The 24,770-nt window shown below is 34.2% G+C and overlaps 3 protein-coding genes and 1 non-coding gene across 6 annotated transcripts; 3 read left to right on the top strand and 1 right to left on the bottom strand.

The window, feature by feature from the left end:
• The first annotated feature begins 9,240 nt into the window (after nt 1-9,240).
• On the top strand, nt 9,241-9,312 carry TRNAD-GUC. The gene has a single exon. It is a non-coding gene; the product is annotated as a tRNA-Asp (tRNA).
• Nucleotides 9,313-13,313: 4,001 nt separating this feature from the next.
• On the top strand, nt 13,314-16,954 carry LOC112527736 (peptidyl-prolyl cis-trans isomerase E). Its single transcript, XM_025138520.1, has 3 exons — nt 13,314-13,464; nt 13,555-13,818; nt 16,624-16,954. Exons 1-3 carry the CDS (start codon nt 13,428-13,430, stop codon nt 16,836-16,838), a joined length of 516 nt encoding a protein of 171 aa, XP_024994288.1. The 5' UTR covers nt 13,314-13,427; the 3' UTR covers nt 16,839-16,954.
• A 250-nt stretch (nt 16,955-17,204) lies between these two features.
• LOC112527889 (folate synthesis bifunctional protein, mitochondrial) lies at nt 17,205-20,183 on the bottom strand. 3 transcript variants are annotated; one of them, XM_025138737.1, is made up of 4 exons: nt 20,017-20,183; nt 19,870-19,933; nt 18,916-19,028; nt 17,205-18,762 (listed from the first exon to the last, which is right to left on the bottom strand). In XM_025138737.1, the coding sequence occupies exons 3-4, from the start codon at nt 18,971-18,973 to the stop codon at nt 17,297-17,299; spliced, it is 1,524 nt and encodes a 507-aa protein (XP_024994505.1). In that variant the 5' UTR covers nt 18,974-19,028; nt 19,870-19,933; nt 20,017-20,183; the 3' UTR covers nt 17,205-17,296. The 3 variants fall into 3 exon arrangements, with proteins under 3 accessions (XP_024994505.1, XP_024994504.1, XP_024994503.1); XM_025138736.1 differs by having other exon boundaries at nt 19,870-20,183; XM_025138735.1 differs by lacking the exons at nt 19,870-19,933; nt 20,017-20,183 and adding an exon at nt 19,596-19,859.
• A 195-nt stretch (nt 20,184-20,378) lies between these two features.
• Nucleotides 20,379-24,144, top strand: LOC112528232 (fructokinase-like 2, chloroplastic). The gene is made up of 6 exons (XM_025139209.1): nt 20,379-20,484; nt 20,962-21,272; nt 21,783-22,411; nt 22,663-23,134; nt 23,336-23,556; nt 23,701-24,144. Exons 1-6 carry the CDS (start codon nt 20,441-20,443, stop codon nt 23,848-23,850), a joined length of 1,827 nt encoding a protein of 608 aa, XP_024994977.1. The 5' UTR covers nt 20,379-20,440; the 3' UTR covers nt 23,851-24,144.
• Nucleotides 24,145-24,770: the final 626 nt, after the last annotated feature.

Here is a 24,770-nt window from a genome sequence, read left to right on the forward strand (position 1 = left end):
CAAATATAAATTACTTCGTTTTTGTACCTAAATTAAATTATAATAAAAAATTGAATTAAAAAATTACACAAAAAATGAGAAATTTCAAATAGTTAATTTGATACTAATATCGATTTATTTTTGTTCTATTTTTATGATATCTTCAAACATATATTTTATTCAAAAATGAAAATATCAACGCTTTCTCAAAATTACATAAAGCCATATTATAACATCGACTGAGATAAAGAATAAAATGAAATATTAAAATCATGATATATCTCGTTGCATTGTACGAGTACGCTTCTAGTCTTTTTAAATATTAACTTGGTAAAAAAATTCATCGTTCTCGAGTTCAAGTCCATAAGTGTACTTATAAATCTTGAACTTTAGGCACCTTATCAGTGGAGCGAGGATCAGTGCATACCCAGCTACCTGCTACATCAAAAACTTTTTTAAGCCCCACTTTTTTTTAAAAATATTGAAGCTCAACCAAAATATTGTTTTCTCTCAAACCGATCAATCCAAACAATCTTCTATTCGACTCACCTTGATTTATTTTTTGATTAACCTGAATATCCAACCTGCTATGCGAGCCGACTAATCCCAGGGCGACCATCTGGTTTGCAGATAGTCTGGAGTCACCGCATTTGAACCTCTGTAACCACAAAATGATTTTTATTCCTTCTTGGATTTTTTAACACCCTAATGTAGTTTATTCTTCGTCACCTTGACTTTTTAACACCATAATGTAGTTTCAATATAATTGGCCATTTAGATCTCTTAATTATGTTAAGTCAAAAGTAATATATATATATATATATATATATATATTATATTATAAAATATTTGATAAAAACTCTTAAAACAATTTTTTATGCATGAAGTACTGTTTATTGATGCATATTACTTAAAAGTCAAGATTACAAAAAAAGTATGCGTAAGTACAACTTAATAAAGCTTCATGTTTGAATTCGTGTAACTAACTGTAGATAAACATAATCTTAGAGGATAATCATCTCATTTTAATTATAAAATATCTAAAATATAATTAGTATAATCATTGAGTTCTAACAGAATACTTAACTATTATCTTAAATAAATTATTTTATTAAACCAAAAATAAATTATTTCGTTTTTAAAATTCAATTAAATCATAATAAAAAATTGAATCAAAGAAATTACACAAAAAAAAAACTTTTAAATAGTTAATTTGATACTAATATCGCTCATTTTTATCAAAATTTTATAATATTTTCAAATTTATATTTTATTCAAAAATAAAAACATTTTCTTTTTCTCAAGACCACATAAAATCACATTATAACATTGATAGACCCAAAATATAAAACGAAACATTAAAATCAAGATGTATCTCGCTACATTATGCGAGCACACTTCTAGTATATATTAAAGGAGAAACCAAATAAAATGACTTGACACTATGAGATTTAAATATTCCTTAAATTTTGAAATGTGGTTAAATTTAGTTATCCCACATTGATGGGAATTAAAAAACTAGAAGGAATGAATTGAACATATGAAAAGAGAAGATGATTTTTAATGAAAGATTACACTTTTTTTTGTTGTAGATTTATTGAAAAATTTGACATCCTGCCGTATTGCGCGGACATACAACTAGTCATTATAAAATATATCTGAATATGAACCCATCTCACATCCAAGTCTAAATTAATTGAACATATGGTTTGACTTGTCAATTGTCAATTGTGACTTGACAAATCAAACATCCACTAAAAAGAGAATAGAAAGTAGGAACATGAAAAAGAAGTCTTCTAGTGGTGGAATCGTAATTCTTTAAAATTCAAATTAAATTAATTTGATATATTTCATTTGGAATTTTACGAGAATGTGAGAATACTTTTTTACTATTGACAATTATATGTGATACTATTATTCAATCACATATAGTGCACATGTGATGCTAAATCATAGACGCAGATGACATTTGACGCGACTTAAGTCGTAGGATATGTTGTCCGCAAACCACCAGGTTCTCTCATGTATATTATTACATGTGATAAGAGTGTTTTTGATGTGATACTATAATCCATTAAGATCATCGAATGTGATACTAAATCATAGACACATACAACCTTTGGCGCAACTTAAGTCGTATGACACGTCGTCCGCAAACCATCAGGTCCCCTCACGAGATTCTCTTTGAAAAGTAATTTGGTACCATATGCTGGGGCTTTAAGTGTATTATCACATGTGATAAGGGTGTTCTTGCATTATCGTAAAATATAGGTGTTCCTGTTTGAACTTTCGCATTATCGTGAACTTTCACCTATATATATATATATATATATATATATAGAGAGAGAGAGAGAGAGAGAGGGGGGGGGGGGGTTGAGAGAAAACTGAAAAATACTACATTAAGTTAGATTAATTGATCCAGTAGATGCGATTAAAGAAGCGTTTACAACTTTATTTTTAAATTATAAAAAATCTTTCACCCCATATTTTTTAAATCGAAAAAAATACAAAATTTAATCAAAAGTCGAACGAAACAAATTACATAAAAAATAATCATATTTTTTCTCGTTAAATTTGACATCCATATTCATAATTTTTTTCATCCGTTTTTCTGTATTTTTCCGGATTTTCATTTATTTATTGTTTTTCCTGAACCTGACCCTATATATACCCCTTTGTCTCTCTCTCTCTCTCTCTCTCTCTATATATATATATATATAATTTCATATACAAACCATGAAAATATTACATACACACAAAACAAATATCAACCATTGATTTTGTGTATGTTGAATTTTTTTAGGCAATTACCAAACCAGGTGCAGATAAGGTTAACTGTATTTTTCAGAACCGATTTAATCGACATAGTTTATATTAATTTGACAATTTGAACAAGCACTCGATATTGGTTTGTACGACTTGTGAGATTGTTTGATGGTTTATATTTGAAACAACATACGTTTGTGTATGTATAAAAAGAGAGGGAGAAAGGAGAATGATCAAACGAGAACAATGTCAAAATAAAAAAGAAAACGATAATGGTCAAATCACACTTGACTTTGTATTGAAATCACATGTAGTTATACAACACGGTCAATACAAAAGCGTCTGAGCGATGTGGTGCGAAAGTTGCGTGCAATCACATATGACTTCACACATAAATTTATGATAAATTCTCATGTGATTTAATCATTCTCGTGTTCTGTTATTGTAAAAATCCCCTTGTGGTCACGGATGTTCAAATACGGTGACTCCGGACTATCTGTAAAGCAGATGGTCGTTCTGAAATTAGTCGGCTTGCATAACGGGTTAGATATCTAGGTTAATAAAATAAAAACATATATTTGATTTAAAATGGAGGAAATTAAAAGTTTGATAGGGTGAATGACCAAAGGTCACCATCAGAATAGATTTTAGGGCAGGAAGAGGAAGGTAGTGTCCCTTCATAGATAAGACTCTTCCTGGCTTTCCAATTATGGAAATTACCCTATTACCCCGACTTCTTCCTACTCCTTTCCCTGCTTGTATAACAACCTCGCCACTCACAAAAGGTCCTTTACGTAATTATCGGATCATTAATTATTTTTTTAAACAATTAACGATTCAGATGTTGTCTCTTAATGGAACTATTAAGAGGTAAATAAACAACCCCTTAGATTTTCTTTTGGTTTCAAAATAAATATGAATAAAAAATCCATTAAGTTCAAAATTTTATATCTGATTAGTTAAGAGGCAAGACCAGTCATATTGTTTGTTTTTTCTATTTTTTCAGAGGCGTTTATGTCTTGTTCACCTCTTATCTGATGAGAGGTAAACCAACCTCTTATCTGCTTTTTATTGTTCTCTAAACTCTTAACAATGACGTTTCTCAATCGATTAAACTTAATCCTTACCAAATTGATCCTCACCTGTCTCAATTGGTGTATTTTAATAGAATTTAAATTTGTTAAATACCATTAATGACATATTTTCGTTTAAATGAAAGTTAATTATATAATTTAGATGTAAAATTCATAATGATGATGAATAAATATGTGAAATTGTATAAATTTATCTATAAATTTAACACTGTAATTTTTTAATGGATAAAATAGACAATATAAACAAATTCAGACATTTATCGGTTTACAAAAACAAACAATCTTATTGATACAGATTTCAGACTTCAGTACTATCTTTTATTAATCAGAAGTGAAATAAAACTTCAGACTTGAACACATCTTAAAAAACAAACGTCACCTAAATGATAATTTTTGTATATGTTTCTTTTTGGTCATTTTTATCGTTTAACTTATGAGCTAGATTTCACCAGCGTTACTAATTTATCAAATAGCTTACAAGCAGATAAATGGTTTTTCAGTTAACAATAATTTGTTTATCAATAGTTATTGCGAGTTTGTCAAACACGTCTTTAAAAGGGTATCTATTGAAATCTCACTTGCGTGTTAAAGATAATTATGTATTTTCTTTTTCGTTTTGTTCATTGTTTTACTAAATGGACAAGATAAACCATACGACAGTTACTTTTTGTTTATTTATTACAAACGGTCTAAAGTTTATTTAGATAACGTAAATGTTACGAATTCAAAAATCCAATCTATAATTTGTCAAGTTTTTAATCCATCATTTTTTTTATTAACCTGGATATCCAACCCGTTATGCAAGCCGACTAATCTCAGGGCGACCATCTGCTTTGCAGATAGCCCAGAGTCACCGTATTTGAACCTTCGTAGCCACAATGAGATTTTTATTCCTCATTGGATTTGAACCTGAGACCTCCTAGTACTTTTAACCTTTGGAGTCAAGCTCAAACCAATCAGGCACCACCCTTATGGTTTAATCCATCATTTTTGTTTTCATTCTAACCAAACAATCGACTTTATAAACTTCAAAAAAAGTTCAATTAATCTCAGTGTTATCAAATGTGTTAGCTTTATGATATTTAATTCAATCATCATAGTTTTTATAGTTTCTTTGTAACACAAATATAACTCAATCATAATCAACTACTACAAAAACTATTGTAGGGTTTTGTCATGTATGCATACATACATAGGGTTGGATTCACATGAGACCAACTTGTTTTCGTGAGACCATTTTTCTACACTTGAAACTTCACAACAGAACATTGTGAAAGTAAAAAAAATCGAACCTTCACGGTGTTTTCATAACGTTTTGCTGTGAAGTATCAAGTGTAAAAAATGGTTTCACGAAAACATGTTGGCAGGCCCGACCCTCGACACGTGCAGCCCATGCGGTCGCACAGGGCATCAACGCCCAAAGGGGCATCAATTTTTTATATAATATTAGTTTTGAGTTTTGGAGTTTAATAATTTGAGACTTGGGCTTTAATTATAAACATAGACCCAACTGACCAGACCTGTTAATAACAAACCCAATGACTTGAATCGGTGACAATGGGATAGATGGATCACAGTTCAGAAGACGATTGGTTTTGACGATTTCTATTGTCCTTTGAGTGTTCGAGTTTTTCGATTTTCGACGATGATGTTTTAGTTCCAGAGGAAGACGATTAAGGTAATGGTTGCTGACTTACTGAATGTTGAATATGAAAAAGTAATTGATCTTTTTGCTTCAAAAAGTGCATGAAGACATCGTTTTAGGTGATATACTTATATTTTGTGATTTGGGGTTTTGGTTTTTATGTCCCCCTTTGTATTTTTCATGTTAATTAATAAAATTTAACGTAAGGTTGAGCTGCGTAGCTTAACTAGGTTCCAAACCCTTTAGTAAAATCGTATCTTTCGTCGTTTCATTTGCTTAAAAAATAGGTATGTGGACATTTTTTAGTATCTTTGCACAGGGCATCAAAAACCTCAGGAACGACACTGCATGTTGGTCTCTTGTAATCCCAAGTCTAGATATGTATATCTTCAAAAATAATCACACTACAAAAGTTACTCTAGGGTTTCTATTAATCTCACACACAAAAACACACACACACATAGTATACATATATATATATATGCACACACACATTAATACAAACGATCCAAAATTAAAACTGCAAAATTAACTTATTTTAGGGTTTTGTTTTTAAAAACCAAACATACAAAAACATGCCTCTAGTTGTGTGCATCAAATACAACTGGTCTCAACTTAATCACTAGAGAATTCAATTCGTTTAACTTAGGGTTCTGTATTTTGAATCCCCATGCATAAAAAATCCACGTATGTGTGTGCATATATATACATGTGTGTGTGTATATATATATATATATACTGGGTAATTAATTAAAGATACGTACGATGTGGCAGCATGAATGTTTGTACAGAAGCTAGGCAGAAAAACACAGAGAAATTAAAGATGTGAAGTTGGTTTGATGATTAACGGATTTGGGTGTAATAATTGGGAGGATGCTTACTCTTTTCGGGTATACAATTGTGGCAACTCTGATTTGACTCTACACCATGGACATGGATGCATGCATGCATGTATGTATGCATGTTTCTTTGTCTTCTGCTGCATGCATGGAATCAGAGATGGAGATGGAGGTTGGTTTATTTTGTTTGTCCAATTTGAAATGAAAGATGATGAATACATAAACCTCTCTCGTCTTGTCAATGTACAAAAATGCCCTACTTTGTAGGCAACTTATTTCATTTGATTCCACCTCCACCTACTCTAAAATTGTCCAACATTGCTTGTAATTACCCCTACTAAAATGACACTACCCTTTCAAGTTCCTACAAGAATGACACTAGCTACCCTTTCAACTTTCTAAAAACAAATTGGAAAAGATTTCTGGTTTTGATATAAAGTTAATTAGGGAAGATTACATCCAAATCGAAGTGATTTTGATTTATTCTTATTTTGGGGAGCTAACTTTTAAAGTCATTGTTAAAGGGTTTGAAGCAAACTTTTCATATATTTAAGGGTTTTGTTAACCGGTTTAGAAAATGAAGATGAAGACAGGAGTGTGTGTATGTATGTGTTTGCATCAAAAATGTAGGCAAAATGTGAGGATTTTTTGTGTTTGGGTATGAAGATGGTGATGGTTGAGTTGTGGTGGAGAGGTCTTGGGGAAGAAGAAATGAGGTGGGGAGAGCGACATGTCATCGTTAACAAAATACGACGTGGCATCTTACGTGGAAAAATATTTTCATTAGCAGATCAATAGATTAGGAGACCCTTAAATGCATGAAAAGTTTGATTCAAGTCCTTCGATGATAATTTTAAAAGTTGGTTTTCTAAAATAGGAATTAGATTAAGTTGGTTCCATTGATGTAAATTTCTCAATTAATTAATCATTGTATTTAATTAAAATATGCAATTATTAATTTGTCATAGCGGTAATTAGGAGATTGGGATTTCATAAAGTGAGATCTTGGGTTCGAATCTCTAAGTTAGTAAAATTGATCAAAAACAATTCTTACTTTACCTAAACACTTGTAAACAACTTAACAATTTAAAGTAACATAAGCAAATTTTTATTGGTCTCAAATGGATCTACAAGAGTTTTAAAGATAACAGTTTGTAGAGGGGTATGATACAAACACAAAATTTTTGCTTTTTAAATTCGTTTATTGATAAAAGAATATCAATATGGAATCTACATATTGTTCCGGAAGAAGATAAGGTTATAACCTAATCTAAAAAATCTTAGAAACACACAGTTTGTACAAAAGATAAGAACAAGATAGAAGAGAGTTAGAATGAGAAGAAAATGCTTGCTAAGACGAGGGTTTTCTCAACTATTAATTTATACCTATTGCATTAATGCAAGTCAAAGGGTACAAGCCACGTAACAAACTTTTAGTGGAGAGCTTGTCCTTTGTTTTCAGATATGCAAGCTTTTGGCCACATATGAACAGTTATCTTTCACAAAGCTGATAAGCACGTTTGGAGACAATAAAGTAACTTCATATGTATTTTTCTGTGTGAGGTATGCGGTTATTCTTTTTGTGCAAGAGGATAAGACAAAAACGTAATCTTGTAGAGCAAAATTCATTTGATCGCTGGCACTGATTCATCTCTAAAGTAATTTTTAGTGTTCACTGAATCTTAGTCAGATTTCACACTTTGATTTAAACATTCTTCTTATCATTGAATCCACTTCAGATCATGAACTATTATGTATCTTTCTTCAGCTACTTCTTCGACATCATTGAAGGTTCTTTTGGGAGGAGGCCAATAGAAGAAGGGAGGAAGAAAAGGAGCCTTGTCATACCCTAATTTTAACATCACATAATCAAACTCATGCACAAATAATTGATCAGTGTTAACCAAATCAACAAAATCATGAGTCTTACATTTATGTATTTTCTTTCAGGAAATTCCATAAACACACTTCCATGGTTAATCCTTACCATTATCAATGTAGAGTAAAGTTTTATCAACAAAGTAAAAAAGAAAAATAAGTCAATAGATGAAGTCCAGACTTGCGTATTCATTCAAACATGGTAAAAATAAAGACGAATGCTTACTATAGACATCAGTTGGATTCCAACCTTATTCTCAAAACTCACGGTGGTTCTACCATTGTTTCTTGCTGGTGAGAGTGAACGAGGATGAGGGTTTTTTGATTGAATGAGGGTTCCAAACTGATACAAGCATTGTAATATGATCAACGGTGATGAAGGATGCTTAATGTGAAACATTTGGTTCAAACGAGAGGGAAAACATAGTTGGACGATTTAACCTAACGAAGAAAATAGACGGAGTTAGTAGTTATGTCCCAATTCAAAGAAAAATACATACACGAAAGATGAAAAGTCGACTTATTGAAGTTTAGATTCCACTTTCAAAAATTTCACTTAACCTCCGAGACGAAAATTGTAGTTTACTCTAACTATTTTTCAGACCATATCCATTGAGCCGGAAATTAAGGACAAACTAACACATGTTGTTTTCAATCTTTTGTAACTAACAAAAATCTTTAACATACATTGAATTGTTTTAAATTTAATTTTAATGATTTTTTTGTTTTTAGAAAATCCATAAGTTACAGAGATATAAGGTGTTTAAAAATCCCAGATATATATTCGGTTGTTTATTAGTTTTTTGATAGCAGAAAATCGTCAAATCTCTATTCCTAACATTTAAAAAATGGTAAAAAAATATGCTATCTATTAAATAATTTATACTTAATATTTTATAAGTTGTATTTTAGCAATTTAAGAGTTTATAATAAAAATAAATAAATGATTTATAATATAATATAAATACAGTTTTCTTAATAAAAATAATATAAATTACGACAATTAAAATATATTATCGGTGTATCGATTATCAATTAAGTCGTTGTAGTATAGTGGTAAGTATTCCCGCCTGTCACGCGGGTGACCCGGGTTCGATCCCCGGCAACGGCGATGTTTGTTTTTTGCACTTTTACATTAAGAATAAGAAGCTATTTTGGGCTCAAGTGTAATAAAATAAAGTTCAGGATATTTTGTGCTTATTATAAGAAAGTATCAGGGGTACAAGTGTAATAAAATGAAGTTAAGGATATTTTGTGTTTATGATAACAAAATATCAGGGGTACTAGTGTAATAAAATTAAGCTCAAGATATTTACGTCAAAAAAAAGTGTTGTTTATTTTTATTAATATGCTAATGATTTTTTCGATTTATATTTCAATTCGTTAAATATCACACATAATATATATTACTTTTAATAAAATACATCATTCAACCACCACTGTTTTTATAAGTTGTCCAATACGTTAATATTCTGATTTCAGACTTAATTATTTAAAAGATTATTTTTTTATTAAGTCTTGTATGAATTAAATTATCTATATGGATTATACTAAATTGGTATTTGTTTGTTGAGTTGAATAAACTGTCTGACTGATATAAATTACAATTTTGCTCCTTATTTTTGTTTTTTAATTGATCTCAATCATTACTAGAAAACTGAGTATTAGTGATGCACTGAATCTTTCGCTAATTAGGGATAAATTAACCACAAACCCCATGTGTCGTTAATCCCTTTCTAATTAAACATATGGGCCTTTGTGGTCAATCCCTTACTAATTTATCGTTAATTAGAAAGAGATTAATGACACACAGGGTCGTTTGTGGTCTATCCGTCGCTAATAGGTGTCCGTTGTTGATCCATCGCTGATAGCATCACCCACGACCTTTTGGCCCAAGGATTGATCCAAGCATTAACGGATTTGTGTGTCACTGATACTCCTTGGGTTTGTAGTGAATTACAAGACACATTTCTCAGTAGTTTGTAACCAAAACCATATACAAGATTTGTACCCAAATAGAAAATTTGTTACGGAAGCTCAAATCGAGAGAAACAAAGCAAAAAAAAAAACAAATACAATCCACATTGTTGGTTAACTTGTTTGAATCGTAATAGAAACAAACAAACAAGAAGCAATCAGAAAAAGCACATGTCAGGTCCAAATCAAGAGATCTGGTCTGAGAGATGGAAAAGACACGATATAGATTGGAGAGATCAAGAGATGAAAAAGCGAGCAGGAATAACCGGAGAGTGACAAGAGAGAATGAGGTCGTAGGAGAAAGATAGGGTGATGGGAGAGAATGGGACCACTAGCGAACGAGAATGACGGGAGAGAATGAAATCGATCACCGACGAACTAGGAACGTGTTTGAAGGATTTAGGGAGAGAAAGAGGATAACGTGTTTGTGAGAAAATAAATGACCCATGAGAGAGAGAGAGCGTGATTTGTGTCTTTTTGTGTTGATTTGCGTGTGTTTCACATAAGAGCAAGAATGTAAATTTTTTGGCTGAATGCATGTGAGAGCCTTCTATGGGTTGAGTGAATAAGCCCTTTTCTAACACATTAAGTCACTTTCAAACATACATGTACGGCTTAATGAATAAGCCATACATGTCATACTAACCATTAAGTTGTCACCGAACAACCCCTTACACTACTTTACAGTTTCAAATCAGTCCATTTATATTATTATTATTTATATTTGAATGAGATGAATAATTTAGGAATATTCTACAAAAGGTATGACATCATCCTTTTGGGGTGTTCCTATTGATATAATCCCATGATCATCATGGGGAGGTAAAATGGCATGTTCCCGAGATAAGAATGGTCCCTAGAATCGAACTTCATGCATTACAGTTCCTACTTATTTTGCAAGGATATCCACCTCAGTATCTATTTGGCTAAAACAGTGGGAACAAAAATGTGAGAATATTGTTTTATAGGTTATGAACAATTTTCAAGTGATGGGCCTTTTCTTTTTGAGACTGTTCAATTCCATTCGTGTACTCATAAACAATATATATAACGTGTTGAGGATACAATGATACAGACGTATCAAAGCCGTTGTTGCCATTTTTTGATTCCGTGTTGACAATGCATTCTCAGGGGTTGCTTGCCGTTTGCTTCTTTGACCTTTTCGTCAAGTGGGATCCCACTAGTTGTATGAAATGTCTATTGTAAAAAATGTATCAACGATGCATATAATATGTTATATTAGATATTGCAAGAACTTTGAGAAATACCATTTTAGGGTTTTCTACGATTCAACAAATAATTAGGTATATAAGGTTTAAGTTATAATTTTTAGCGTACATTTTGACTTATGATAAGTGACGCAAGCAAAATATTGTCATTGTCAGTGTAAGATTTCAAATAAAATGGCTTACTTTTAAACAATATAATGTGTTTTGTATATAATGGGAGAATGCTCACCGAGACTGGATATGGGTCAGGAACAAGTCGGAACAGAAATCAGAAACAATATGTAGAAATTGAAGTACAAATCAGAACAACAATCTTATTATGAAGTTGTTAAATCAAAAACAGTAAGCAGAAATCGAAGTAAATAGAAATCAGAAAGAGTAAATCGTACCTATCTTTGATAAGCAAAAAACGAACTAAGGGGCCGTTACTAAACGCTTGCTTGATAAGTGCTTACCGGATAAATTTTCCCATCGGATGAACATGACAAGGGCCAATAATTTTACTGGGTAAGAGCGATGAGAAAGATGTAGAGTCTTACCCGGTAAGTGAAGTTGACGACTCTTACCCAGGTAAGCGCTTACCCGGTAATTCGATACATTTTGATGTACTAAAATCTTATGCATCAGGGTAAATTATAGTGTTGACTCCTATAGATAAGCACTTACCAGGTAAGCATTTGGGTAAACAGCCCCTAAAATCGGAACAAAAATCATATGCAAAAAACGAAGTAAGTAGAAACCAGAAGCAAAAATCGTGCCTTCGATCGATTGGAAGCAGTCGAGAGAATGGAAGCAAAAGTCAAGTAGGGGTTATTAAGATGAGAGAAACTAGTTATCATGGGGTATTTTTGTCATTTATAAAAATTTGGATGGAATGGATTTCAATTTCATCTCTTTTATGAAAGAATGGTGAAATCCTTATATGAGAGAATGTTTGGAATTCAATTCCGTTCCATGGATAACCAGACATTGGAATAGAACTTGGTCAACGGAATTGACCATTCCAATTCCATCAGATTCCGACGGATCATTCTAACGAACCAAACGCCCCCTTACTCTACTTTTTTTTTCCTTTTGGATTTTTAATGACATCCCTCGACCCTCATGTTTATGTTCCCGATGACTCCATCTTTATCCAACCATCTTCTACGACCGATTTATGATGTAAATATCAAAAGCAAACCCAACAAATCAAGAAACAAAAATCTGCTCTATTAAGCCCTAAAAATAAATCAAAAACCAAATTTATTCTTGTTCTTGATTAGCCTTTAGGAAAAAGTAATTAAAAACACAATATCAAACGCGACAAATCAAACCGAGAAAGAAGCCAAATCTGAAACCGAAAAAATATTTTCTGCAAAATAAAACCCATAAGAAATTGGTAAATGAAAGGGGGTGGGGTGTCACACCAGTTAAGTTAAGGGGAGACAGGGTATTATTCTTTTATAAAAATTAAAAAACAAATTAAAAAAATAAAAGAAAACAAATTATTAAAAAAATAATATTTTTTATTTTTGAATAAAATATAAATATAAATATATGATAAAAAAATTAAAAAATATATTATTGATTTTAATAACAAACTAATTATTTAATTTTTTTTATTTTTGGTTTAATAATATAATTTTTTATAAAAATAATAATTAAATATTATGTTAGAATGTTTATTTAAAATGAATGTTTATTTTGTATTTGATTATATTTATCTAAAGTTAGTTATATAAATTCAAAAATGAAACGTTAATAAGTTGTATTTATACATTATTTAGTTGTAATTTTAAATTTTAAATAATATATATTAATAAATAATATTTTATATATAAAAAATGATTTTTAAAAGTTTTTATTAAATAATTTATAATATAACATATAGATTTGATATTTGAAAGATGTTTTAATTAGGAAACTTATTGCTGTTCTTAAAAATATATCGACACCTGCTTTCCTTCCTCTTCGTAAGGTCTCGAGAACACAACGTAAAACCTTTCAGTCACCGCCGTTACTGTGTTCTATCGACAGAATGAATCAACAGGTGCAGAAGAACACTCTCTACGTCGGTAAGAAACCCTTTCCCAAATTTCAATTTCACCAACAAGTACATGTGTACAAGGGATATGTTTGATTGAATTCGTTGATGGTTAATTTAGGTGGATTGGCGGAGGAGGCCAATGAAACCATATTGCATTCAGCGTTTATACCGTTCGGAGACATTAAAGATGTGAAGACGCCGTTGGATCAGGCGACGCAGAAGCACCGATCGTTTGGGTTTGTGACTTTTCTCGAAAGAGAGGATGCCGCCGCCGCGATGGATAACATGGACGGAGCCGAGCTTTATGGTCGTGTGCTCACCGTCAATTATGCCCTACCGGAAAAAATTAAGGGTGGTGAACAAGGCTGGGCTGCTCAACCTAGTATGTATTCGTTTCTCCCCTTTAAACCTTGCCTCTACACTTTGTCTGTTCTTTCCTATATGTGGATTTGAGATTCTACGATGATCTTAGCAGATTACGTCTAGGTTTAGATGTTATTCTCAGTTTGGGGCTAAAATTGCATAGGGACATATTGCAAATTTACTTGAGAAAAAACACTATATTGGCCATTGGGTTTCCTTATCCGTCCCTTGTGTTAGTTCCATACTTCTATATAGTTGAATGACTGATTAATTGATGCAGAGACTTGAATCTGTAAGCTGTCTTCTTGAGACCTTGTTTTAGCTTCTAGCAAGATTACTAATGATTTTGTTTAGTACCCAAATGTTCAAAGCCATGTCTAATGGTAAGCACTCTATTTGGTTTGCTGAGTGATCAATGATATTGATTATTGATTATACCTCTATACTCTATAACATAGATTTTGTGTTTCTCTTTTGCTCTAGCTTGGTTGGGATTAAGGCCAGGTGTTCTAGAATTTTTTGCAATTGCTCATTTGGTGTGCATTGTCACCACTAATCCTATTAAATAGTGCTGAGATGAACTTGATGGGTGTGTGATTACCGTGCATTTAGTAGTTAGCTCTTCATCCATCTAGGATCTTCCTCCTAGAATAGGATATTGCATTGTAACACATATTGAAAAAAAGATACTAAATGCATGTTATATCCACAAATTATGACATAATGAAGTCCTATATTACAACTTAAGATAAGAAAGCTGACTTTTTGATAGGTTATCTGGTTATGGTTTCATTAACATTTTTAACTGATTTACAGAGTTAGGTACTTATATACATTAATACTAGAGCTTTCCCATGGAGCTTTTGCAATTTAACAAGTTGTATTTGTTTTTGACATGACATACTCCAATTTTTTATATATCTCACACCACATCAACAAGTTAAAATTGTAATGCTTCACGCCTGTGCTCTGTTTCTATGTAATTATTATTTGAGGATAACTCCTATATCACAACAATATTGCCATTGGAATCAACTAACAGTTCCCCATGAATCTGAATCATAAAAAAGTAACTTTCATGCTGCTTGCTTCCTGCAGCTAGTAGTATTTAAACATGGAAACAATGAGTGTGCATTTGGAGCTGCCAGTTATGTTTGTTTAATTTCAATCCTTCAAATAGATGATTAGGGTAATTCAATTAAAAAAAGAAGGATTTGTATGTGGACGTATATAATCAATATTTTGTACTTTGCATGGCTTATTTATTTATCTATGAAGCAGTAAGTTGTGAAAAATATGGACTATCTACGAGGAAAATAAGAGGTTTAATAACGTGATTATTCAACTCTCACAATTTTATGGATAAATGAGTGCGTAGTTTATGTAATCGTACTATGGACAAAAGAAGACATGGTAAATATCGTAATGCTATTTGATGGATTCTAGTATCATTGTGCATTATTTGCCAATGAGGCTGTAGACTCCTGGATCAGAATAAGATTTGTTTCTTAGGTTCATATCTGTTACGCCTTATGGTTGCTTTAGATCATATATTCACATTATTCTAGTCATTATTTGTGACAAATTTTGGACCCTATCTTGTAAATATAGCTTGCATTCTCTAGTCCAACGCTTACCTCATCTCAATATTCAAACAACAATTCTGCAGATGATTCTTGAACTTCATATATGTCATTTATGGATCCATGGAAATTTAAGATACTTGATACTTCTTTTTTCTTCTTTAAGTTGAACAACTGGCTTATGCACCAAAACAGTTTTGATGCATGGTTGGAACTTGCAATATTTTTCAATTCAATAGTGATAATGCTATACTTGGAATCTTTATGTCTCTTGGTATGCTGTGCTATTCTGATCGCTGCTGCAAGACATGCACCAGCGGGTGCAATTGGGTCAGCCCTCTTGATCCACCTCAGGACTGATAGTGTTAGTTATGGCACGAGGAGTTAGTTTGTGTAAAAAACAAGCGAAGTTTTTACCTGACTACTATATATACCCCCAGGGTGAAACATGGGAACAAACATAGGATTAGCTTTTTGGGGACTTCCTGGAAGGAGCGGGTTTAGGTTCCTAGGATGACGAGTGCATGTAGCGTGGTCCCCACGATCTCATCAGTGATCACCACTAACCAAGAGCTAATAGATGGCATTTTAATATAAAAGGAAAATCAATCATACTCCTTCCATCACAAAAGGTCCACATGTTTCTTTCTGGAAGTCAAAATCGAATCGAGACAATTCTATACAATGTCAGACAAACATATATATTTTCTAGATCCCACCAACCGATCATTATTATCCATGGACTTTGCTGTAACCTATTCTACTTTTCTCGTCAGTTTGCAAATGCATGAAGGGTTAAAAAACGCTATAATACATAGTTCATGGGAGCTATTTGGTTATTAATGAAAGCAGAAACTGTTGGTATATTCACTTTAATTAATAGTTATATATTTGGCACATAGTTGTCTTTCTCAAAACCATGTGTTTTCTGCATAGTAGAACATATCATTCCACCCTGGAGAACACACCCACAAATTGTTGCCACTGTGTGTGTTTTTGTGGGGAATACTAAAATTTGTATCAAGTTTGGTTTTCTAAAGCCAGCATTACTAGTGTACCCTTCTTTGTTTTGATTCATGCAATTCTGGAGGCAAGATCCTAAATTGCCTATAAAAATGTGTCAAATTTGTTGAAATTTAGCCGGTCTTCAATTGCATTTTACCAATCCATCTTGGAACCAAATGGATTGTTTTGAGTTTAACCATCACATCTTGATATTGGTCACTATTTCTAAATTTCAGTTTGGGCGGATGCGGACACATGGTTTGAACGACAGCAACAAGAAGAAGAAATGCAGCGCATTCAAGCAGAAAACCGAGCATCAATGCAGGCTGCAGAGGAATTACATAGAAAAAAACTGGCAGATGAACGTGAAGGCGAGAAGGATGAAGCCGACACGAAAGATGACCCCATGGCTATGGCTGAAGCAGAAGCAGTGAAGCAGAATGATAGTTAGTTAGTTAGCCTTAGTATTGTTATTGGTTTCCTCTGTGTTGTATCCCCCTACTACATTGCAGTAGTCTCATGTTAATGTTACCTTTTAGGCTCTTGAGGTGCTTTCTTATTCACAAAGGAAACATTTGTCACTTTGGCTAGGGTTTTTTTTAGATAATCGTGGTATTCAGGTCGGCTTACGAGCATCGACTAATCCCCACCCGATCATGAATTCTTAAGATGGCGAAATTCCTTGTTGGGAAAGTGCCGATCCACACGGAAGGCGTAACAATCTATGCATTGTCTCGGGCTTGGAGTTATCATAGGTGAACCGGCCTAGATTCGAACTCCGAAAAAATGAGATTTCTAATACATTCCTCTCAAGTCTTTAACTAGCTTATATGTTAATCATTATAACTAATAGCAAACTAATTTGTAAAATTGTTATAAATATTTGAGAAATACAACAACAAAGATCATTCATCTGGTGCAAGATCTCCCAACTTGATCCAACATCGAATCACAAAGCTTTACGGCATCCACATTATCTCTAACATTATGAACCCTAACGATATTAGCACCACCCAAAACCCCACTCGTAACAGCAGCAACGGTCCCCGGATCTCTCTCGACCGCCGAACCCCGATCACAAACCTCACCCAAGAACCTCTTTCGTGAAGGTCCAATCAACACAGGTGCACAAGCCACGCCTAAGCTCTTTCTCCCAATCTCACTCCTAATCCTCTTTAATCCCATCAAAATCGCCAAATTATCTTCAGTTTTCTTTGAAAACCCAATCCCAGGATCAAGAACCATCCTCCATGCCGGCACGCCACATAACTCTGCACGTCTTACGCACTCGTATAACTCATCTCCAACCTCTTTACAAACATCATCGTACTTCAGATTCTCGCTGTTTTGCATGGTGGAAGGGTTCCCTCTCATGTGCATAGCGATATATGGAACGTTGAGACCAGCAACAACACGAAGCATTTCAGAATCTAACTGGCCACCCGATACATCATTGACTATATGAGCTCCTTTGCTAACCGCTTCTGAAGCAACTTCCGAGTAAAATGTGTCGACAGATAGTAGTTTTCCTTCAATCTCAGGCAATTCTAGAGTCTTTTCAAGAACAGGAATTAGTCTATCTAGTTCTTCTTGGACTGAGATCCTGGATGCCATTGGACGTGTAGATTGAGCTCCAAGATCGATTATATCTGCTCCTTCGGATATCATTTTCCGAACCTGAGATATAGCGGACCCCACAGAATCAAACTTCCCTCCGTCGCTAAAACTATCAGGGGTCAAATTCAAGATACCCATGACGGAAGTTTTCTTGGACCAATCCCATAAGCGATTGTCAACTGGTAACACTCTTCTTAGCCCATCTTTTCCTATCAAAGATTCGCCACCTAATTCTTGCCAAGATGCAAAAAGTCCTTTCTTTGAGAAAGAATGCCAGCATAGAACCGTATCAGCATCCACATCCGACCCCAATAAGTCAACTAAGGGAGCCATTACGAACGGCCTTTCCCAGATTCTTTCATGAGGAACAGTGAGAATTTCTGAGTTAATTCTATACTTCCCATAGAACAGTATATCTAGGTCGATGGGTCGTGGGCCATACCTAACGCCTTTGGTTCTACCCATTTCTTTTTCGATTTTCTTGAGGACTGATAGCAGCTCATGAGGGCCAAGCTTTGTGACAGCTCTAATGGCAGAATTGAGAAAAAGAGGCTGATCAGTCACGTAAGCAGGCTCTGTTTCATACAGACAAGCATGTCTAGTTATTTCTATGCCAGATCTCTTCATTTGAGTTAAGGCTTCGTTGAAGTTATTAAGCCTATCACCCACATTGCTACCTAAAGCAATTACTACTTCTTGTTCTTGAGAATGGACTTGAATCGAAGTATCTGAGGAGGAATGAAAGAACGAAAAAGATGCTGCAGTAAAGAAGATAAAAGAAATATCAATAATTTGTGAAATATATTCCATTTATAGAAATCAACATGGTCCTATATGAAGTTAGGAAACAAAGCAAATTACATCAAACTTTCTTCAGTAAAACTTCATATAATATATATGAGGAAGTCTACCTCTATAAGAGGTGCGGTATGCCAATCTTGATGGTAGTAGCTGCTTGAAAATACTCATTATAAACCCTAAACCTTCAACAACAAGCCTCTGAATTAAGTAATGGAGGGGAAATCTGCAAAACCAACAGAGGCCCAAAATGATTATAAATAACCAATGAAAAGATATCCTCTTTATCCCATGAAACTTGCAACAATTACTGTTTTGGGATGTTTTGTGAAACCTGGAAATTGGAATATCTATTTCAGGGAGGTTTGAGGTTTGAGTTAGAATTTAGTTGTCCACAAGATTCCATTATAGACATGAACCCGCATTTTCACATTACTTCCGTGACAGTCCACGCTCAAACTTTCTTTGACCCGAAAACGAGCATTATCTCAAAACTTAAGATCAAGATCAACTTGATGTCGATCAAATGACCCTTGATTTTGTTAATTTGAACTTAATCATGTGTAAAGCTGTCTGTAAATTCATTCTAGATTTAAAGCAGACTCATTTTCCTGACAAGAAAGGACTATAGTAGGCTAGAAATGAAACCTGATACAAATTATAAGAGGTGGAACTTCTACACTTCGCTTTTGTCTACTTCTTAACTCAAATCGCTTAATCTTTACTACCAACAACTTCCTATTTGTATTCAATATCAGTTCAACATAGTTATCAAATTATTATAAGAACTTACAGATTTATACCACTCAAAAGTTGAGCATTTGACATCATGATTTGATCTAAACCCCCTTCTAGAACAAAATGGGTACTATCCAGCATCATCCTCAGTTTTGCAATGATCACCATTATTAAGTAAAGGGATCACAAGCCCTCTAGCACATATCTTATAAGGTCAGATATCTGCCAGCATTAAGAAACCCTTACTATTCGACTACAAAAGTGGAAGTTCAAGAACTTTGTTTTACTTTTATCTTAACAAACCAATAGATTTTGATTTGGAGGTTTACCTCTACAAAGATTTCAGAGCATTCATCAACACCAAGCCCTCAACTTATGCATTGAGATGGGCTTCTGCGAATCAAGAATTTACATAAAGATTGAAAAACAAAAGAATCTTCAGATGGGTAATGAAACTAGAACTGAAGAATAAGAACCTTTATAATCTTTGATGCAAAAAAATCGAAATTGAGGGATTCAAGAGCTCATAGACCATATATCTGCGTACCCCTGTGACTCTGTGGAGTGAAAACTGAAAACCCTTTTCTTTATGGCTTATTTTGTCAATATCTTGATGGGCAGTGGACAAATTGGTAATTAGATAAAAATAGTGATAGTATTGTACGTTGTGCATTTCGTTTTGTACAGTTTTGAGATCTGAAATCTATAAACCTATGTGTATTGTACGATACGCAGTTAATGTTGTAAATTCATCTGGTTTTCTTGAAATTGAGATTGGAAAAGAGGTAAAAGTAAAGCCCTCATCTTTAAACCCAGAGGAGGAGGAAGGGGTTTCGGTTTTGTGAATGGTGGCGTTGATGGGGTTCGATTCTTGAAACCTCAAGCTCTTGGTGTCTAAAAATGGCATCTTTGCCTTCTTTTACTCAATTTTGTTCTTTGCCCAGGTTCTCTCTCTCTCTCTTGGCATAGCAAATTCCCCATCTTTAACGTAGCTTCAACTACAAATATATATATATATATATACACACACACACACACACATACATACATATTCTATGCACCACCATAGCCAGATTTAGAATGATGTAAGTTGAGTAGCTTGTAAGTTGTAGAATACAGAAATGGGTTCTGAAAAGAAGATATGAATTGAGAAATTGAGTGATTTGAAGGGGAAAGATAGCATCTTGGTTATCTGTATTTGAAGCATTTCGTTCTCATAAATTTATCATTTGAGCATTTAATCCAGACATTGAAATTGTTCTTGGAAACTGGAGTTATCCCTTGTTTCATGATTTGATTTTGAGGTCAAATGGAACAAGTTTCAACTTAAAATTTGAAAACAGAAGAATTTTTGTGTTAAGTTAAAGGTATTTAACAACTTCATATTAGTTCTTACAACTCTGAGTTCTTTTCGCGTGTAGGTGGCACTGGAATTTGTCTTTGTCATCCTCAATAAACCTTGTACAACTACCGGATGTTCGATTGCGTGGTAGATTTGTTGTTACAGCAACTCCTAGGAAAAAAGTTGCAGAGAAAACATCTGATGGAGAAGAGGATGACTCCGAAACAAAGACAACCCGTAAACGAGCCCCATCAAGGAGAAAGAAAAAGGCTGTTCCAGAGGAGAATTTGGTACTAGAGAGTAGTATTAGCAACACAGATGAAGAGACATCAATGGCTTCCGAGTCAACCGAGGTTCCTGAGAAACCACAAAGAAGAACTCGAAAAAAAGGTCAGTGCAAACTCGCTGATAAGCTGGCTGCCAGCTGAAAAGCTAGTCGTTGGCTAATAAGCTAGCTGATAATAGTTCATGCTTGGTAAAAGAACGTTAGTTAAGCTAGATGACAATGTAAAATGATCTAAAAGGGAAATATAAAGGGGCCTATTGGAAAAAGATGATCCAATGTTATCCTTTTGATCTTGATTCTCATCATCACTTTTGTCAAGCTATTGTGATGCTCTTAACACCTGCACACAAAGTAGGGTTTTACCCCTTTGATCCACCCCCAGTGTTGATTGATCACTTATAAGGATTCTTGGTTATTGTTGGTTGACCACTTCATGGAAAACTTAATGAAAACAGTAAGGGTAAAATGGTCATTTTTTGTCATTTAGACGGTTTACTCGGCACAACAAGCAAACAACAATTTAGCTTAATCCATACAGACAACTTCATTCTTACAGGGGCTTTCAATGGAATGTAGCAAAATGTTCTGTTTTTGACCATTAATTCTCCTTTCAGAAATTGCACTTGCCTCTACTTCAAGTAGCTTAGATGAAGAACCAGAAAAGAAGGTTACGAGGCGGCGGCGTAGTAAGAAAACCATAGATGATACGATAGATGAAGGTAGTGAAACCGAGCTTAGTGAGCGTGAGGACGATACCGATAGTGAAAAAGAGCTAGAATTTGATGCCTTTGGTGGAGAGGATATTAGCAATACATACCTTTGGCCCCCTCTAGTTTGTTGCTTTGGATCGGTTAAGCCTGCATTTGTGCCATCGGGAAGGCGAGCCAATAGACTTATAAACCATGAAGCAAACGAAAGAATGGAGGAAGCTTTATGGATACCGGAGAAGTTTGTGCGAGCCCCCGGAAGCTGTGTAGGCAACGTTGCAGTGTGTCTTGCTAGATTAGGAAATAATGCCGCTTTGATGAGTAAGATTGGGAATGATGATTGTGGACAAGCTATGTTGTATCACTTGAATGATAGTAAAGTGCAAACTCGATCGGTTCGAATTGATGCAAAACGAATGACTGCGATGTCACGGATGAAAATGAGCAAGAGGGGCGGGTTACGAATGACGTGTATCAACCCGTGCGCAGAGGATATGCTTACGAAGTCTGAGATCAATATCGACGTGCTTAAAGAGGTAAAAAACAAACTGAATGAACTCGGTATATCCCCCACTAGGAAGTAGGATTTTGAACCATCTGGTCCAATGCTGAACCAAGCTAACCAGTTTGGTTCAATCTGGTGGTTCGGCCAATTGCACTTGGGTTTATTCAGGAGAATAATGTTCGTACATATTTTTCATAAATGCATAACCTTTTGACAGATTTAAATACGTTTTTGCCTAACTAAGCTCACATAACAATGTTGATCCTTCACCTTATTGTGCAGGCAAAGATGTTTTACTTCAATGCATTCTCTCTTATTGAGAAAAAAATGAGAGCAAGTGCTTTGCAAGCGATCAAGATCTCGAAGCAGCTTGGAGGGGCGATCTTTTTCGATCTCAACCTACCGTTGCCACTATGGAATTCTCGGGAAGAAACTCAGTCGATTATTCAAGAGGCGTGGGAACTTGCGGATGTGATCGAGGTTACTAAACAAGAACTTGAATTTTTATGTGGGATTGTGCCTTCTGAGAGATTTGATACCAAAGACAACCATCCGTCAAAGTTCGTTCACTATGGTCTAGACGTCGTTGCTCCAATCCTACACGACAATCTCAAAGTTCTTTTCGTCACAAATGGGACTTCTATGATTCACTACTACACCAAGGAGCACAATCGTATGGTTCTTGGAACCGAGGATATACCCATCACGGCTTTCACTTCTGACATGTCTGCAGCCGGAGATGGCATTGTTGCAGGTATGTATGAAACTGTTGCAAATCAACGTTTTAGAGGTTGAAACTGTACAGGGTAGAGGTCACGGCTGCTTACATCTTACCCTCGGACCCCACCTCCGGCTGGGATATACCGGGTTTGTTTGATTTGGTTTGGTTTAGAGGTCGAAACTGGATGCCATTTAGGTTCTTACTAATATCTTGTTTGAAACAATGGGTTTTCAGGGCTTTTGAGTAAGTTGGTGGCTCAGCCGCACCTGATGACCGATAAAGAGTATTTGGTGCACATCATCGAGTACGCCATTAACTGTGGGGTTAAAGAACAATGGGCTCAATCGCGGAAACTAGGGCACCCTCCTAAAGCGGGCGTGGATGATGAAGATATCTTGTTTGATCCCAATGGTTACAGAAGCATCTCGGAAGAAGCATTCCGCACATATTACCCTGTAAGTTGAATTTCGTTACGTTTACAAGTTCAAGTTATATATAATCAAACGGTCATCGGCCTGGTTTACCGGTAGAGCCCAGCCTCCCACGAGTTCAGACCGTGTATATATCCATAGAATCATAACATCAATCTTTCTTTATAGCCCCCAAGTGATGATTTTGATGGTGATGAAGATGAAGATGAAGAGGTGGTCATTAATGATTCAGAAGAAGAAGATGAAGGTGATAAGATGGATGAATATGATTCAGAAGATGAGCCAATGCCCAAACTCACTCAGCCAATTGCTGCTTAACCAATGTCTCATTTCTGTTTTCCTCAAATTGGATGTGTGCAATTTTGTCTTATTTAATCAGTTTGTCTTGCTGCTTCAAACCTATATCTCCGTCGAAAAGTAGGGTTTAGGGATGGGATGTATACGGATTTGTCGTCTGCTTTAAAGGGTGAAATATTGGCTCGTGTACTAATGTTTTGTAGTATTATGGGTTTGCGTTGGTTCTTGGAACGTATACGTCACTCGAAAGTAGGGTTTGAAGGTAAAACGTAAGTAAATTTGTCATCTACTTTAAAGGGTAGGACAACTGTTTTCGTGAAATCTTGGCTCATATTTTGTAGTTTTGCCTATTTGATGAGTTTGCCTTGTTTCTTAAAACATATATTCCACTCGATTTATACAAATTTATCTTGTATTTTAAAAATTAGAGCGATTGTTTTCGTAAAAATCATGTGAAAAAAGGTTTTGTTATTTACCCAAGAAAGCATAATGTATACCCGTTAAGTACACAACATAATAAAAATAAGCGGTTATTTTATTTTCACCGTATCATGATTGTTCAATTCCTTTCGTTTTATATTATCAATACTATCTTATAAACCAGATTTATCAAAAGTCTTAAAAACAATTTTTAATGTACAAAGTACTATATATTTATACACAATGTTTTAAAAGTCTTAAAAACAACTTATAATGCATTAAGTACTACTACTTTATGCATTCAGTCTTAAAATATTTTAATCTACAATTAAAATAAAATATAAATCTACAATTAAAATAAAATATAGTACAAGTTACCAATGCACATTATTATCTTTTCTTTTCATGTTCCTAAGATATTTTTGACACATTTCACTCATGTTTTCACTATCTATGTCTTCTCCCCATCCCCCAAGGTGAGATTCAAACTGATATTCACCATGAGTTATTAAAAGTTCTTT

The sequence above is a fragment of the Cynara cardunculus genome (assembly GCF_001531365.2).
Source record: "Cynara cardunculus var. scolymus isolate 2C chromosome LG 15, CcrdV1, whole genome shotgun sequence".
Lineage (NCBI taxonomy): Eukaryota > Viridiplantae > Streptophyta > Magnoliopsida > Asterales > Asteraceae > Cynara > Cynara cardunculus.